Genomic DNA, 17,622 nt, shown 5'->3' with positions numbered 1-17,622 from the left:
ATCAATACTTTTGCTGATCCCTAAGTTTGTCCGGCGCTGTAGTCTTGATTTCTCGCAATCGGGTCCGAACATTTAGGGCAAAGCCATTCTGTTTTCGTCCATCTGACCTAAAATATGGTATTTTATTGCACTGAGATAAAGCATGGATAGTAAGTTTAATTTGTCACAGTATTACTGCGATATCGACGTTGATTTACAAACAGAGCAGAAGTCTGCTGGTATGCTTGAGAGAGACAGTGTTGTAAACTGGCACTGACAAGCCCAAGTTTTTTAAGCTATAGGAAGGAGTCATGCAATTCTTGGTCACACCAGCTTCTTATGATCTAAACAGAACTGCGTTGGAGTGAACTTTTATCACCGCTGTTTGTGTTAGATTTTTAATTCACCAAGGATGGCCTAAGAACAAGAGTTCATACGATACACGGAAGACTACTTTTACCCACCCCTGGAAGGGTCATTTGGTTAAGCACTTGCAGGCCAGTAGCCATTTGTGCACTACAGTAGAGACACGGTGTGAGAAAACTTGATGTTTTGCCCAGCAATGCAAGAAGACTGAATTTAACCGGCCCAGTATGTGAGCCTAACCTCACAGTCCGGTGCCAAACACACTCAGCAATAGGTCACTTCACCTCGCTACAGGGTCCTTTCACTAGTATTCACGGTATGCAACTTTGATGTTTCAAATCATAACTTTCTGGCCTCACTGGCCTTTAAGACTCGTTTAAATGCCACAGTATTGTATATTATACTTAGTTCGACCTTCAATTAACTCTTAAACGACAATTCCTTCCGGCATGGTATCTTGGATTAAATCTGAAATGCTCATAACTTCGCTAACTTCATGATGAGTAAGAGGCGGCTTCGTGCCAGAAATGTAATCTTCTTGCGCATGCTTGGGCACTTAACGTATTAGGACTAGTTAATCCGTTCTAAATTTGTAGGGCTGGCTAAAACGATACCCGAAGATGACTTAAGTGATAACATAAGTTCGAGTTAAAGAAATTTACAAAGACAACATTTATTGAAGTGTAAGGCAGAGAAGCTTGTCATTAATGAGTGAAGATTGTCCATCACACACTACCTGAAGTGAACAACAAAAAAACAAACAAACAAACAGACAAATAAGTAAACAAACGAACTAACAACACTAAGTCGAGATACCAAAGCTTATCAATGATACTGAAAGGACCTCAGCGAATCAAATACAAATGGCAGCTGATCTGAGTTTGAACAGGCTACTGAAAGCACTGGAGTAACAGAATACTATTTGGTTATCACAATCGTATTATGAACCAATAAGATTTGAGAGTTATGTTACAGATTTCACTGACAACCATATAAAGACCTCCATGAATTTGCAAACTGCCTTTGCACTAGTCTGGTTACCTTTGTTGCGACACATCAGATCTGGCGCGCTTTTCTACTTAGCCAATCTGGTTCGTGTGCTTGTTCAGACATTAGGTAATCAGTATTACGTTCTCTAGTTCATTCTAGGCAGATTCCATAAAACAAAACAAAGCTTGGAGGACGATCACTCGCGCGCATCGACAAAGCTCACAACCGATTCATAATCTCCTGCTCTCGATAAGATTGAGACCTGCTTAGAGGTAAGAATTCTTTTTTATTCAAATCAGTAGTTAAATTTATATATGGTGGCCTTCATTTGGCCAAACTGAAAAGTGTACTAGTGTATCGCGTGTGTCATGACATGTTAAATCGAAATGCGTGGCGTAAGTTGTAATGAGCTAAGAGGGTTGCTGTATATCGGAGGAATAGTGAGAAGTGAGCTGAGAAAATTTTACTGACTGGAAAGTTCAATCAGTCCATTTTTTTCGTTACGTTTTCTACAAGTTCCTAACAACCGAGATAATCGTCCGGAGGATTATAAAGAGAACGTATCGTGAGAACGCAAGGAAGGAGAATTCTCTAGAGAGTTTTAACTCTATCGGTGTCAGCATTAGTACGAGAATGGTCAGGTATAAAGAGAAATTGCGACTTATAAGCACAAGAGAAGGCACAGCTTCAATTTGAAGAAACGTGAGCGTGGATATTTTTTTTGAGGTCATAGGTAGAAGAAGATGACCTGCGCCAGTGTGTAAAAACTAAAACATTAAGTCATTGTAATCAAATTATTTCGGATTTTCTGACCACAGAAGGTGTTACTTAATGCTTTCTAAATACGAACGCATGCTTTCCTATCATGAAAGCGATAACATGTTAACACGCTTCGGCTGAGTGTTCTGAACATTCTATTAATTCGCTACCGATCAATGAGCCGCTAAACTTGGCCTGGATTCGGACGCAGTCGATCAATGGACAGAATGAACTTTCTAGCACAGGACACAGAGTCTTTCCGCAACAGCCGTCGACCTTCTTTTGTATATAAGGTAATCCTGCCCAACACGCAAACTTTGTATTTATTTTTCTTGAGCCTCTCAGAGCCTCTCAGTTATCCGCAGACATAAACTCTAACCTCTGAGTATAAGGAACTCTGCAGTAGACATTCTTTAGGTACACCTGTACACCCAGGCATGGTAAAAGGCATAATTTCTCTTCTTCAGTGATTTTTATTTTCTATTTTCAAAACAAAAATTAATGACTGAAACGTGACTGTACAGTCTAGTCTCAAACAATTCAAAGTTTTCCAAAAACCACGCGGACCAAACAAAAAGTATAGCCCCCCTCCCCTCCCTGAAAGTTAACTTGTACCACTAGGAGGTGAAAGAAAGAAGTATTGCTGATACGAGGTTAAAAGTTTTCCTTAGGGATTTCCAGAGGGCGGGAGGAGGTGGATGACGAATGACTATCGCAATGAGATTTTACTGTTTGTCGAGGAGGAGGTAATGGTTTAACTGTTAACAGAAAACCACAAATTTCTAACAAGTAACTGTGAGAAACTATGATTAATTCTAAGCCGGGATCGCAAATTTCAAATTGGATGTAGAAGCTTAGACGTGGCCAAAAGTTTTAGTTAAATCGAAAATTAAGCAGCCTTTTTCAGGCCCTCTGTTATGAAGTTATACCATAACATTTACTCCGTAATTTAACATATATCATTTTGGGAGCCGGGCTCTTACAAATATTGTCGTGTTCATTATTATTACTTCATTTTTTTTTTTCAGTCCGTTATTGTTTTTATCGCTTTTTCTATATCGATTGTTATTGCAATTGTATGGTGTTGTTCTTTAAGCTATTTTGATAATTTCAATCCTATCTAATTCCGTCAATGATGAGTCCTTCTGGGTAGTGTCACATTAAGTTCACCGTTCTTGAGGTTAAGGGGAGCGGGGGTAGGGGGGGGGGGGCGTCTTCTCACAGACGTGGCCCAGTACATATCTAGCCCAGGCAAGCTAACGCCGTCAACCGAGGGGGCTCGGGTACTCAGTTATGTAAGCAATAAAGGTAAGTGTGGCGCCAAAGGGTATGATCCTGATAAGGGACATGACAGTGTAATTATTGGGGCATAAAAATTCCATGTCTGAGATTTAATTGAGATATTGTTGTCCCATACATGGGTTTTGTTGCATTTTCCCTATGTGGGAAATTCACACTAAAAACCAAAGGAAACGCTAAAACAACCCCGTTTTCCCAAATTGGGAATTACCAAAAGTTTCCTGTGAAATTTAGAGCCGTATTGGAGCCTTCCAAGTCCCATTATGATAGACACTTAAAAATATTAAAACTATACTTAAAATGACTTAGGATACTTAGCGCTACAGTGCATATTGGGAACTTTAAATAAGTTAAAAAAAAGACGTATTAAATTCGCAGCTGGCGAGGCCGAGTTAAACTGATTTCAAATCCAGCTGGCGTTTAACGATGTGTCGGTTTCTGCTTTTATATTTTTCATTTGCATAAGGAACCGCTAGATTTCAAATCACTCAAAACAAGAGGCTATAAGATCAGATCAGAGTCTCTTGCTCAAAACCACTCGTACATACAACCTCTTAAAATGCTTAATGTTTATAAAGATTATATTTGGGTGAGATCTTTGCTCGAAATTAAACGCACGTTACAGATTTTCACGGTCAGTTCTACAAAGACACTCTCCTTGTCCCTCCCTCCACAGTTCCATAAAAGACCCCCCCTTGTGGTATGCTTGCACATTTCGTGATCTGTAGAAGCACGTGATCATAATCCTTTAGCTTAAGTCAGCAATCAGATCGCAGTGGTTAATTTTCCATTTCGTATTCTGAATGATGAAGCTTGAATCAAGAAAAGAAGTTCAAACCTTTGTTTTCTCTTAACTGAAACAAGCCACTTACATCAACGCAAGTTGTTCGTAGAGCCTTCGTGGAAAACGTGAAAGATGCGTGACAGAACTGGAACCCGCCTGCTTTAAGCTTACACAAATCTTCACTAATATGCATAGGAACAGCGTTAAACCATTTGATGATGTCTTTCTACAACTGTCATACTACTGCTCGGGTCTTTTCACGTCTGCACTGACAGACTGAGTCCTAGTAGACTTACCCGCTCATTAATTTTGTAGAGCATTGTACTTCGGAAGGGGTTGTGCTTACCAAGGAAACTCTCAAATTCCTCGGACATGTCAGAGCAGTTTTCAAGTGTCTTTAGGCAAAAGGAGTTTGAGTGGTTATTTTGTTAATCACGTTATTGTTGGTCCCAACTGACGTAAGTGGGTTACAAAAAGAAAACAAAAGCACTAAACCGTTTAGCAAGGGATTACATGAACTATGTCACCTGTTTTCAACTGACTTATGATCCTTCTCTGAAACATTACACAGTGTGTTGTTTTTCTCCCTGTTCGTTCTCTCGGACCCGGTCCTGATCGACCTTGGTCTCATTCATACTATAATAAGATTTTGTCGATGCGTTCTAGTCAATGCGTTTTTTCATCGTTTACAACTTGTACAATCGAAATCGTTTTATGCGAAAATAATCAGGAAAACACGTATATTTACTAGGCCTTTCCACAGATATCACGTTGAATCGTCTTAGTGTCTTTTCAGACTGATTCTCAAAAAATTTCTCAATAGCACAAATATGTTTCTAAATTTTCAATAAACCCTGTAAATACCTGCTATTTTTTAATAAATTTAAAAAAAAATTATCTTGAATCACTGAGGCAAAGTATTTCAAATTCGCTTTTCCAATAGTAGAAGGAATAGAGGATTCAGGCGCATCGATGTTTGAAAATGGACCCCTCTAGCACCAGTGCATGCTTATGGACGGACAAAACGCAACGGGTAGTTTTCGATCGAATCAGTGTGGTCGATAGAAGAAACGGGAAGGCATAGCCTGTGTCCACGATGAGCAGAAATGCATCGGTCAATACGCATTACAATGAACGGTAAAATCGCGGAACCTAGTAAGGGAGAAGCAAATAATACCAGAGATCATCTTCGGCACAATATTGGAGAGAAAATCTGCTTTCGATGTGAGGGTAGATGTTTGTATAAGAAGTCAGATCTTCAGATTCACTAACTTAATTTTTTTGTCGCAAACTACAGTTATATAATAACTGAAATAAAATAGACGTCGCTTTGAAGTGATCCCAGAATAAGATATAGAGGACCTTAAGCAATGACGGCGCCGTCGCCAAGCACGGAAGACGCCTAGTAAAGAGGGATTTATATTTTACCTTTGAATTTCGCGATAATCTAGATCTGTTTACCCGCCGATCGGTCTAAAAACTTGCTCAAACTAAATATGTAACGCCAGCGATCAGTACCAAGAGAAAATACGAAAATTAGTCATAGTGGCTCGCGTTTTGCAAAATATCCAGAACCTGGTCATTTCAAGTTGTTGTTTTGCGGGTACGGCTACGAAATATACAAGGATGTTTAATGCACGTGCACAGCCATTGTTCTACTCGCTTTTAAACTTTTGTTTTGGTGACGTTCTCGTTGCCGTTTGTCGCCGTGTTTTGCTTAAGCTCCCTAATCTTGCAGAGTGGTAGTATGTTCATTTCCGTAAAAGTTTCTGGGATGAGACAAAAACAACAACAAAAAATTTAAGGAAATGAAATAAATCTAAACTAGAAAGCAGGCAAGTTTCCAGGCGCCGCTAGTCCTCGGAAAGACTGTTACACAGTCAGCAAACTGATTGCTGATTGGTCAAAACTCAGCATGCTTGCGAGAGATAATTTCCAATGATTAATGATGTTTTTGAGCATGGGTTTACAGCAAATGCTTTCGTGATAACGGTGTTAGGCACCGATACATTTCTGCAGGAATTAACCCGGTCAGTTTTTCAGTTATTCCCCGGAAATACTTTGTCGGATAAAACCTGATTAAGTGAAAATTCCAGTCAAACATAACTGTTACAGAATACAAGGTAATAAAAGGCATATATAAACTCTCCCATCCCAAATTATCTGTGGATTCGGCGGAAGAGTTTATCAATTTTCAGATTTTCTGAAATGAATCAGCAATTAACAGTTGTCTTTGGCTGGTTTGAAACATCGAGTTGAACAGGATAGCACATTAGTGTTAATTTTTCATCACATCACAACTTTGCGTCTTTTGAAAGCACGCACCTTAATTCAGTAATCCTATTCTTGAAGTCATGAAGACCTCTTGTCAAGTATATATGCCGGGGGGATAGTCGACAAAGTTTTTGGTGGGGGTGTGCGGTCCGAAACTTAAAACCTGTACCCTATTTCAGACCAAAATCTGTGATTTTCACACCCTATTTTAGACCTGACGAAAAATCCATACCCTTTTTCATACCAAAACCGTTCAAAACAATACCCTTTGGGGCCAAACATACGTACCTACATAGTTCCTCATGAGATCCTGCTACATGGCACATATAAAGGAGCACCCCCCGGATGTGTAATCATACAGTGCAATTCCTATTAAATCCCCTCTCTCCTTCTGAGGGCTCTTCGCTTTGTGACATGGCTAGTGACCAGCCCTCTCACAGATCCTACGCATCTCGTATCATTAGTTTGTAATTGTAATTGTGTGCTGGCTATAGGTAACCCTCAATAGTATTGTTTTTGAGTTGTGTTTTAGTCTGAAAGTGGGTCTTAGATTGGTCGGACACTGGGTATCGCTTTACCTTCGGGTCTGTAATTGGTGTTCATTTTTGCTTGTTTATGAGAGCGATAAGGACGAGAATGCTCAGAATAGCACTTTGATTTGATTCTGAAAGGTCAATTGTGTACTGACCAATCACAATAAAGTTCAGGACACGCGAGCAAATCCTTACAACACAACTATTAAATTACAGCTTCTGTTTGCGGTTTAGTTTTCTCTTGCCTAATTGGCTTTTTTTTGCTACACAATAGCGTTCTATAAAATATTTCTGGTATTTACGGTTTACTGAATTTCACAGTAATCATCTTATAATTTATAAATCATACACAACTTTAAAATGTGAGCACTTGTCATGGTGCACAATGATCACCATCAAGCTCCCTAATAAAATCCAAATCAAACGTTCGGAATAACGGTTATTTAAACTCGATTAACTTGTTTGCTCAGTTGGCAAGTCCATGGACTATAGTATAGTACTGAGTTATCTTGTCTACATCCTTCCCATGCGGGCAATAATCCACATATTTCGAAAGGGGTTTTAAGGCGAAATAAACCGCTTGAGATATTAACATTACACTCCACGCCTTACCGTGAATAATGATATGTTTATGAAAATCTTTCCGTATAATAATCATTCCGGCCTGTTTTATATAACTCATGAGGATGGGGGCGGGGGGGGGGGGGCGGGGAAGGAGGTGTCGTATCTCCTGAAAATATGGGTGGGGGTGTGGGTCGTACTTCTTGAAGCCATTTTCCTATTTCAGACTAATTGGTCCTAATTCAGTCCCCACCCCACTCATGATGAACTGCCTAGGTTTGCGTAAACATTTAACTAGAACCTAAATTCTCAACGTTTAATAGTGAAACTATACTTAGAAACAGAAGGAGAATAATGCGTAATAAAATACTTTAAGATGCTCTAAAAATTTGTCCCTTCAAAAACTCAAACAGCCATTTCTTGAACAGATTGCACAAACCATTCCCTATTTTCGGTCAAAGTGTTGAAATCGATGGTTTGGACTTTCTTTTATTTTGTTTTCTTACATACAGTTACAGTTTCAAACCAAAATGGCTCGAAAACCATACTCTTTGACACAATTTATGCCTGTCTTGCTTATCTGAGGGAGTATTCCCCCATCCCTCCCCCAATGGGTGATATAATCATAAATCTGAACTAAGCTCACAGTTTCAGCTAATGTGTGCCACGTTTACGCCGGAAATTATATTTTGTTTTTGACTTAAACTAATTGTTTTAAACTTAATAGGCTTTGGGTGTACAAGGATACAATAGAGTTATTCATCGATGACCTGAAACTCTCAAGTATTGCAAAACTCTTGAAAGTAGCAGATGAACATGAAGATGGCTACAGCGTATTTACGGATTCTTGTCGCCTCATTAGTGAGCGCACGGCTAGGACAAAGCATAACGGAGTAAGTATAAACTACTGTGAACAATGAACTTCTAATTTCATCGCTATTGCAATCTCCTGTGAATACAGTCACTTCTCATCGCTCCTGGATGAAAGGCAGCCTTCTACGCATTCTGTCCCCTTGATGGATGGCAACTTGCGGTCAGGTTTTCAAGTAGTCGCTAATAGTAGGGAGTTACCACTGTGCAAGAAACCCGCCCCGACATGAACACCGCGCGTGCTTCCGCGCCAACAGTTTACTTTGTTAGATCCAATATTTGTTGTGGATACATGCACAGGACAAAGTACAATCATTGCAATGCCGGTAGAGAAACAGCTAGTGTTAGGGTAGTTTGTCGGAACGATTCAAAAATTGTTATGGATTGATCAGGGTTGCGTTCATTTTAGCATGTTAACCTTTGTTGGAACATTTAGAACTGTGCCAATGTTATTGAATTTCCCGTTAATTTTGAAGAGTTCGAAAGCATGCAGCGTAAAATATGCTGTCTATTTACTCCGTCCCCCACCTTCCCTGCTGAGTAAACTCCCCTCGAATAATCTGCTAATCTCAACAATGGAAGTAAAAATCCTGCCAACTGTTGATAAGCCACACACCCGTTAATTATGAACTATGAACTCATTAATTATATGCTGCCACTGCATTCATAATTTATATCGTTACTGTACTTGCTCCATAATGTAAGCATTTAATTTTATTTTGATTTTGGTTTTTATGAGAACTGCTTTTAATTTTGGGGAATTTAGATTTTTCGACTTACCGCACCATTGTTTTGTGTTGATTTAGACACAAGTGATTTTTTTTCCCAAAGAACCAACGATTCCCTCCCTACCCCTACACCCGCCGACATACGCCTTAGAAAAGGCTTTTTGGAGAACTAAATCAGAAATTTAGTTTCTAGAAGTTTGTGTGGTCCTTGACGAACACTTTTTTGTTCACAGAATCAAGTTGACCAGTCCAGAAAACATTCTTCGACAAAAGGTATGTTTGACATTCCAATTTTACAGATTTAGAAATTTACTGAAAAAATCTAAGCCACTCTAATAATTTATTACGTTATGAAGTAAAGAGCCTTTAGGAATTAGGACGATAATCTGCCTTGATCCGATATTCAGATGATCCGGTGAATTTGTTCCTCGTCCAAGTTTAATTAAATTCATGTAAAATTCTGGCAGAGTAATGCAATGCGGTTCTAACTCTGTTTTAATCTGCGGATGAGATAAAATGTTACAAAATTCATTTGAGAGCCACAATATGTAGAACTCAGCTATGTGCAAACTGCACGATGGTAGTTTCCGATTTTCAAGGTGCAAAACACCAAAAGCGAGAGTGTTAAGGATCCTGCGACGCCTCTTTTCTGACGCTTGCCCCAGACCTCCCGCTGGAATAACCGCGTCTATGTTATGTGGTGCTGTTGATCATGTTTTACAAGGTGGTTCAACATTTTACTCAGGCTGAAGATAAAGTGTGTGACCATTCAAATGAGAGCTACTGAGTAGTACTTTCACATAGCTTTGTATATTACTCGTACAATATGTTGTGCAAGGTGATTCTTATTTTTAAGTCTGTGGACGAAACCCTAGTGTGTGACCATTCAAATGAAAGCTATTGAGCAGCACTTTCATGTGGTACTGTTTATTATGCTGTACAAGGTGATTCTTATTTTTAAGTCTGTGGATGAAACCCTAGTGTGTGACCATTCAAATGAAAGATATTGAGCAGTACTTTCACGTGGTACTAGCTATTTGTTACTGACTGCGCAAGAACGTAGCAAGTATTGAGCCATGATACACATAAATATATCCTTTTCAATTTTCTGCAAAATGATTTTTTTAGATCCAAGGCAGTGCTTTATCTCGATAATCAACTTAGCATGCACTCAGTCTTGTGTTGTGTACAGATGCTGTTAATTCTTTAGAGTCGCTCACCCATCCCAATGTTCAAGAACATATGGAACTTTCACAAAGAATTCTTGCTCGTTCAGAGTTTTTCCTCATACAGTGAACTGTCCGCTCAACACTGATATGAAAACATGTTTGGCGGCACTGCCTTCATATCACTTCAGGAGGCCGTGTTGGCTGAACTGAGCAGATCAACACTAATATGCGATTATAAAAAAAAAAATCCAGGATTATCAAACCTCCTCAATTTAATTGCCCTGTTGTATGTACTCCTAAATTTGCGTTACAATCTTTATGAAGACATCTCAAAGTAAAAACAAAGTTTAGGACAAAATAAACAAGTGAAAATAAATTATTTTGGAATAGTTAAATTGGTTTGAATCGCTGATCTAGGTTTCTTTTACTTTTTATCTGTTCAGTTGACGGTAATATTTGGAGAAGTTAAATATAGAAGCCGAAAAGAAGCCGAAGAGAAGAAATAGTTAAATATAGAAACCGAAAAGAAGACGAAAACATCCTAAGCCTTCTAATAGCTAATCTTGGATAACACCGGTTTTCTTTGAAGTGCTAAATGTTCTTAGCCTGTTTTCATCTGCGTTGAGTGATTAAGATAACGGGGCTTGTTCCATAAAAGCGTGGCTAATGTGGGATTAGTTTCAGTTTAAAGCGCATTCAAGAGACAGAATCGCATAGCAGTACTAACCAAAGCGAGGAGGCATCTTGATCGCCAATTCTGCAAGATTATAAACAGCCCTTTCAACGCTATTTATACCTGAGTTCACACAGGAGTCGAGTCGGGGGCGGTGCCTTCTAAGATAAGAAGAAATGTTTGTTAGCAGTGCGACCCTTGACGCGTGTGGTTAGGTCTTCATCCGTTATTGAGATTTTTGGCGCCAATCCTCCTTTCGTAAGCTAGCCTTATTTCCGCCGCAGGAAAGGGGAAAGTGCGGAAAAAGGAAATCTGTAAATGATTTCCCGCACTTTGAATCTGTAGTCTCCATCAGCAACACATTTTGACCGCCCGTATAGATTACCAACTAGACGGGATTATAGGAGCTTAAGCAACGACATCAGCGACGTCGAGGACGACGCCTAGTCAAAATGAATTTATATTTTACCCGCGAAATTCGCAAGTGTCTAGATCTGTTCAGTACGCCAGTGGATGAAGAAACGTGCTCAAGCTATATTCCAAATGGAAATACGAAGCAGTAGCCGTCGTCGTTCGCGTTCCCCAGACTGCGCAGAACTTGGTCATTTCACGTTGTTTTGCCGAGGACAGCAAAAAAATGTACAAAGATTTATAACGCACGTGCACAGCTATTGTTCTGCTCATTAAACCTTTTGTTTGGTGACGTTCTCGTTGTCGTCGTCGTGGTGGTTTGCTCAACCTCCCTTATGCCATGTTTTAGACTTCTGGTCTAACAACAACACTCACATCTCTCAGTTATTGAAAAAAACAAAACCAAACAAAACAAAAACGAATATCCTGGTTTAAATTTATAAATATTAGAACATAATTAAGTAACAACTGTCTCTCCTTGGACATTATTTATTTTGCACTGAACATACATTTCCATATTATAAAGGTTTGTTTTATTCGGTTTCTTTTCAGACTTATCCAATTTTGTCAAGCATTGTGAAAGCCGGAGGTCATCGTGCTTTAGAGGAATGTCGAAAACTTTTCAAGAATGAGATCTGGAATTGCACATTAGATAACAAACACGTGATTAAAGAACTGCCAATCTTTGTTAAAACAACTCTACCATATGGTGAGTGAAGATTTCTTAAAATAGACCTTTTCACAGTTTCTGACGCCATCTTGATTAGGCCTAAAAACAAAAAGCCGGATTTTTAAGATATTTAGAAAAAAGATGGGATTTGTGGGGGATTTTTAGACGATTTTGAAGAAAAATTGTTTTATTTTCTTTGACGCTATATTTAAAATTCCTATGAAATGATAATTTTGCCCCATTGTTTACTAATTGGTGACTGCTACACTGCAATCCAATTGTGCAGCGGCGTTTCCTATTGCTAATGTATCCCATCATTCCAAGGGAAGTAAGTTTTAAACATGGCGGAGAAGCCAAGTGAAGCTTCAGTGAGTTTAATTTCCATTGAAGATGACGTAGAGCCCGGTGACACTCGAGAAAGACAGGTAGTCTCGATTTAATTTTAGATAAGCTTAAAATTGTGAGATAACTAGATATTTTTAGAAAATTTCGGGATATTTAGGGATTTACACAGCAATAATTGCGGAAAAGTTAAAAGTTCGATGCCCGGCAACTTGAGAGTGATTGAGGTTCTGAGTATTCAATGAGCTGCAAGGAACAGACACCCAACCGAAAGTCACATTTGAAGAACATAGACTAACTGTTAGGCGAGTAATTGTTCTTTTAATTTTTCATACAAATGTCTCTAAATTTTCCCGCGTATTGCGACTCGGTTTTACATGGAAAAATGGAAACCTTAATTGTGGCTTTTCTAGCGAGGCGATTGCCCTCAAATGTGATCTGTATGGTCTTTAGCCTCGCATTTTTAGTTTTAAATTCATAAATACTTCAGAACTCGAATTTTACATGAGTTGTTACGCATTAGATTCTCCATTTTTCCCATACATTTATTGTAATATCTGCCTTGTTTGCCCCTCAAGCAAGATGGCGTCAGAAACCATGAAAAGGTCTATTATAAAATTGAATTTTGATTTTTAAGTTATTTGGTAGCGAGAAATTGATTTAAACTTTACAATAGGTATTGTCAGAAAAAAATTAAGTGTCTTGGCAAAAAATATACTTAGATCGACTGAACCATTTAACATTGTCATTCAATTGCATCCTACATCAAAGTTTGAACTTTTTACGTCCTTTTGTTGATTTTCAAACGTTGTAGTAGTCAACAGGTTGCAAGCAGTACAGATTTTCTTTTGAAGTCCAGATAAGCGGGTGAGACGAGAAAAAATTCATTCTTTCCGCACAGAGTATTTGTCATAGAAAAGATAACCTTAAACTTCTCTGCCTCGCCATTTTCTCGCAGCCACTCGTGAGACAGCGTTTATCCACGCTATTAGTACAGCGGCTATCATCCACGAGATCACGCTCCAGTGCCGACAGGGTAAAATACCCGGATGTGGATGCGCCGTGAAGAAACAACGAAGCGGAAACGGTGACTGGCAGTGGGGCGGATGTGGAGATAACATCCGGTTTGGAGAGAAGGAGACGAGTCGCTTTATCAACATCCTGGAAAACGGGTACAATGCGCGGACGGCTTTTAACTTGCACAACAATGAAATAGGAAGAAAGGTAATGATGATTACACTTGACACGACCCCTCCCAGGAAAAGATGAAGGGTGCATGTTAGAGAATTAATTCACCATATAGACTTCATTCTTTAAGCAATCCCTCTCTAGTTATTTTTAAATCACTCCTCGCTTCAGGAATCTCAGGTGGGTCTGAGAATAATCAATGCAAGAGGCTTTACACGAATTTTCATCCTCCAAAAAAACATGCATCCGCGCAACTTGCGCGAGAACTTTATCCGCTGGGTACTGGGTACAATATCTGAAAAAAAAAGTTCATTTCTTAAAATATTCAGGGAGCAAGCCACATCAGCGTTAGCATTTTTATGCGGGTCCTCTATCCTGGTCCAATTAGAATTTGAAGATGTTGCTTTTTGAGAAGGGAGGAAAACAGGAGAACCCGGAGAAAAACCCACGGAGCAAGGTGAGAACCAACAACAAACTCAACCCACTCAGAGAACTAGGCCGGAATCGAACCCAAGCCACATTGGTGGGAGGTGGGCGCTCTCAACACTGCGCCAAAGTCTGAGAGGGATTACCTTAAGAAAAAGGCTCGGCTATAACAAGGGGGGGTAATAATAAGGGGAATAATAATGAAGGGATAAATATAAGGAGGATAATAATGAGGGGGATTAACTGACTTACTCTTTATCTTATCTTGCCCCTCCTCATTGTTTTGTAGACTTACTTTAGGGAGATAAAATTATGCTGATTGCCGTAAGACGCCATGCACGCCAACCATCTCGTCTCCAGTTTCTTCGTGAACTAAGATTATGGCTTAGAAATGCCCTTCTTGGATTTGAGGCAGATGATAGTCTGTACACGAGCGATAACAAGGTTATTGTGTCGGGTAGGCGGTTTGGCTTGAAAGATTTTGGGGTTGGAGCCATGTTGTCGGTCGCTTATGGCTTTTTGGGGCGAGGGGGGGAGTGGGGGGTAGTCATTTAAGTTTTACAGTGGCCACAGTGTATTCGGCTCATATTTAGCCTAATGATATGAATGGATATCGGTAACAGTAACCGGACTCCTTTGAGTGCCTGCTGGTGAACAGATTTAACCTAGAACAAATCAATTAAGGCTTCCTCTCCTTCATAATAGGTTGTTCGATTAAACCTGAAGAGAGAGTGTAAATGCCATGGAGTGACTGGAAGTTGTAATTTGAAAACTTGTTGGAGGCAACTGGCGCCGTTTGAAGTTATTGGAACAAAGTTGAAGCTAAAGTACCGCAATGCCTTGCAAGTGACGTTCGTGAAAAACAAGCTTAAAGAACAAAGTAACCTAAGCGAGAAAAAGAAAGAGAAAAAACTAGTTTACCTCGACTCCTCCCCAGACTACTGCGTACGTAACGACACCGTGGGATCTCCGGGAATGCTGGGAAGAATATGTAGTAGCGATGACGTCACCACAACCAAATGCCGCATGCTATGTAACTCTTGCGGACTGAAACATCTCACAATCGAACAAGTTAAACAGGTTAAGTGCCGGTGTAGGTTTGTGTGGTGCTGTAGCGTGGAATGTGATACGTGCACCAAGAAGTATTCTGCGACAACTTGCACCACGTAATTCGAGAAGAAAAATCTCCTCACCAGCCATTATTTGAATAGTCACGCAATATAGGAATGTCCTGTAACGTCATGAAGTGTCACCCAAGTAATAGCTGCGAATTAGAGGCTAGTCAAGAAGTTCTACGTCCGAAATCTCAGGAACAAAGAGCATAGATCATTCACGGAAGAAACGAATATAGAAATGAGAGCCTGTGATTACAACAAAACGAATCCAAAATATAAGTTTAGCAGTGCTAGAGGATGTTATTTTACAGAATGCCCATCACGGGGTGTGACTACTATCATTTGTGTTAAGGGGCTAATTTACCTTTTATGTAAACTTCAAGCTTATAATCGACTAAGTTTCTTACTGGCACGGCAATACAGCACAACAGGTTTTGTAAGAAACTAATACTTTTGAATATCTTCAGTACTGTGGACTAATTTAGTCTCATTTGCTAAGTTGCCAATTCCAATTCCGAGGGGGGAGCTGAGAGGAACCCTGTGATATTACTGCCATTCAAAATGCATTTTTGTTTTGGAATTTCACTTTTGTTGCTGTCTACATCAATCTTCCTTTTCATTCAATAAAATGGCAACGTTGACCATTAACGTTTTTTCGTTAATCTTTCATTTGATAGGTTAATTTCAACTAAACCATTACAAAATTTATCAAAGACGAGTTCGGAGCCTTCCTGGTGCAGAGGAAACAGTATACGTCACAAACCTATTGTTTCCTCGTTCTTTTGTCCTGTTGTTCTCTATTGTTTTACGACAGCTGTGCCTTCTACACCAAGTAAGGGCCGCGAGTTCACAGTTCTCTGCACGTTCTTGGAATGGGCTCTTTATTTATGCCTTTATATGCCATCAAAGTTCTTGTTACATGTTATACATGTCATGATTATATACCAAGTATTGCCAACGAAGCCATAACGGCAGATATCAACAGCTTTTAAGAGATTCTTTTGCAGTTTTATCATACAGTAAAAACCCACGTTAGACCCCACCTTTTTTTTAAGTCTGGCAGAGTAGGTTATTGTATTTTCGGGTACGTACTTGCAATTTAGGCTAAGTAGGTTCACGTTCTTAATTTCTATGAAGGGGCAGATCATGTTCTCTTAGAGGGAGATATAGCAGCTAATTAAAAGGAAAAAAAAATTGGGTTTAGCCCTAAAATATACACTATTCATTCACTTATGTATTACGATAAGCCTGACCCAATTGAACACAGAAAGTGTGTTGTGCTGCCTCTATAACAAGAGTTCATACAGTTTAACCGTAACCCACATATAAGAACCTGCCTGACTTGCTTGGCCAAAAAACAGGTAAAGTCTGCATACGAGCCAAGTGGCCCACCAGGCCGGAGCTTATCCCGGTTTCTGTAGCATGAAGCGACTAGGAGTATTTCTACTCCCCCCTGGATGGGATGCTAGTCCATCGCAGGGTTACCCCCAGCATTAAGTTCGCCGGTACCCATCTATACACCTGGGTGGAGAGAGGCACTGTGAGAGTAAAGTGTCTTGCCCAAGAACACAACACAATGTCCCCGGCCAGGGCTCGAACCCGGACCGCTCGATCCGGAGACGAGCGCACTAACCATGAGACCACCGCGCCTCCCACAAACATGGCCAAACATGTTCTTATATTTTTGGACTTTAAAACAGCAAATTTCCGCCAGCAGGTTCTTAAACCACTAGGTTCTCTAATACACGCGGGTTTTACTGCACGTTCAGTCAGTTTTTGGTGTCTTTGTTCGTCTATTACCAGTTGACTTGCCAAGGGTGAATAATCTTATTCTAGCAGGGAGGACACTCTTTGGCAAAACTATATATGTTTGTTTGTTTTTGTTTGTTTGTTTTTTTTTTTAATTTTAAAGTCCATCTCAAAATTAAGGAATACTCATAAAGAACCATATATTAAACTGTTATTTTCCATAAGTTTAATTTAGTGCAAATGTTCATGCAACTAACAAACAATAAAACAAGTCTCGATCCACGAATATTTTGCCTCCACTACCCATCCGGATACACATCGTGATTAAATTGGGCGCGTTGGACAGCCGAGCCGCCGTGCCATTTATCCGATTTTAGCAGATGTTACACAGATACGAAAACTAAGTGCACCAAGCCGGACTCGAAAACCCGAAACACTAGCAGCTGGAAAAAGTAAGGTAATGTGTGCCCCCGACCAAGACAGTGGTGCCACCCTTGGGGTTTTAGGACCTTTTAGGGTATCCTAATTTAACGTAGTGTAAGTAAGTGACAGCGATGTAATAACATGACAGCACTAAAGAAATATAAACAGTCGGAAACAAACATTCGTGCATACCAAGAAAAAGAAAAACGACATTTACAGTTGTACACGCTGAAGGCTGCTGACCGTAGAATGTGCCACTCTGCTAACGGCAACTAATTTCAAACTCTAATCCCGCTGAACACTGCGCAACTCG

General features: G+C 39.7%; 1 protein-coding gene across 3 annotated transcripts; it reads left to right on the top strand.

Moving 5' to 3' along the window:
* The first annotated feature begins 311 nt into the window (after positions 1-311).
* Positions 312-16,191, top strand: LOC145496100 (protein Wnt-8b-like). 3 transcript variants are annotated; one of them, XM_081475726.1, is made up of 6 exons: positions 312-1,461; positions 8,273-8,438; positions 9,377-9,416; positions 11,949-12,105; positions 13,367-13,632; positions 14,728-16,191. In XM_081475726.1, the coding sequence occupies exons 2-6, from the start codon at positions 8,356-8,358 to the stop codon at positions 15,190-15,192; spliced, it is 1,011 nt and encodes a 336-aa protein (XP_081331852.1). In that variant the 5' UTR covers positions 312-1,461; positions 8,273-8,355; the 3' UTR covers positions 15,193-16,191. The 3 variants fall into 3 exon arrangements, with proteins under 3 accessions (XP_081331852.1, XP_081331850.1, XP_081331851.1); XM_081475724.1 differs by having other exon boundaries at positions 312-1,607; XM_081475725.1 differs by lacking the exon at positions 312-1,461 and having other exon boundaries at positions 7,691-8,438.
* The last annotated feature ends 1,431 nt before the right edge of the window (positions 16,192-17,622 follow it).

The sequence above is a fragment of the Orbicella franksi genome, chromosome 8, assembly GCF_964199315.1.
Source record: "Orbicella franksi chromosome 8, jaOrbFran1.1, whole genome shotgun sequence".
Classification (NCBI taxonomy): Eukaryota; Metazoa; Cnidaria; class Anthozoa; order Scleractinia; family Merulinidae; genus Orbicella; species Orbicella franksi.
The sequence above is the reverse complement of the archived record's forward strand: the minus strand, read 5'-3'. Positions and strand labels throughout refer to the sequence as shown.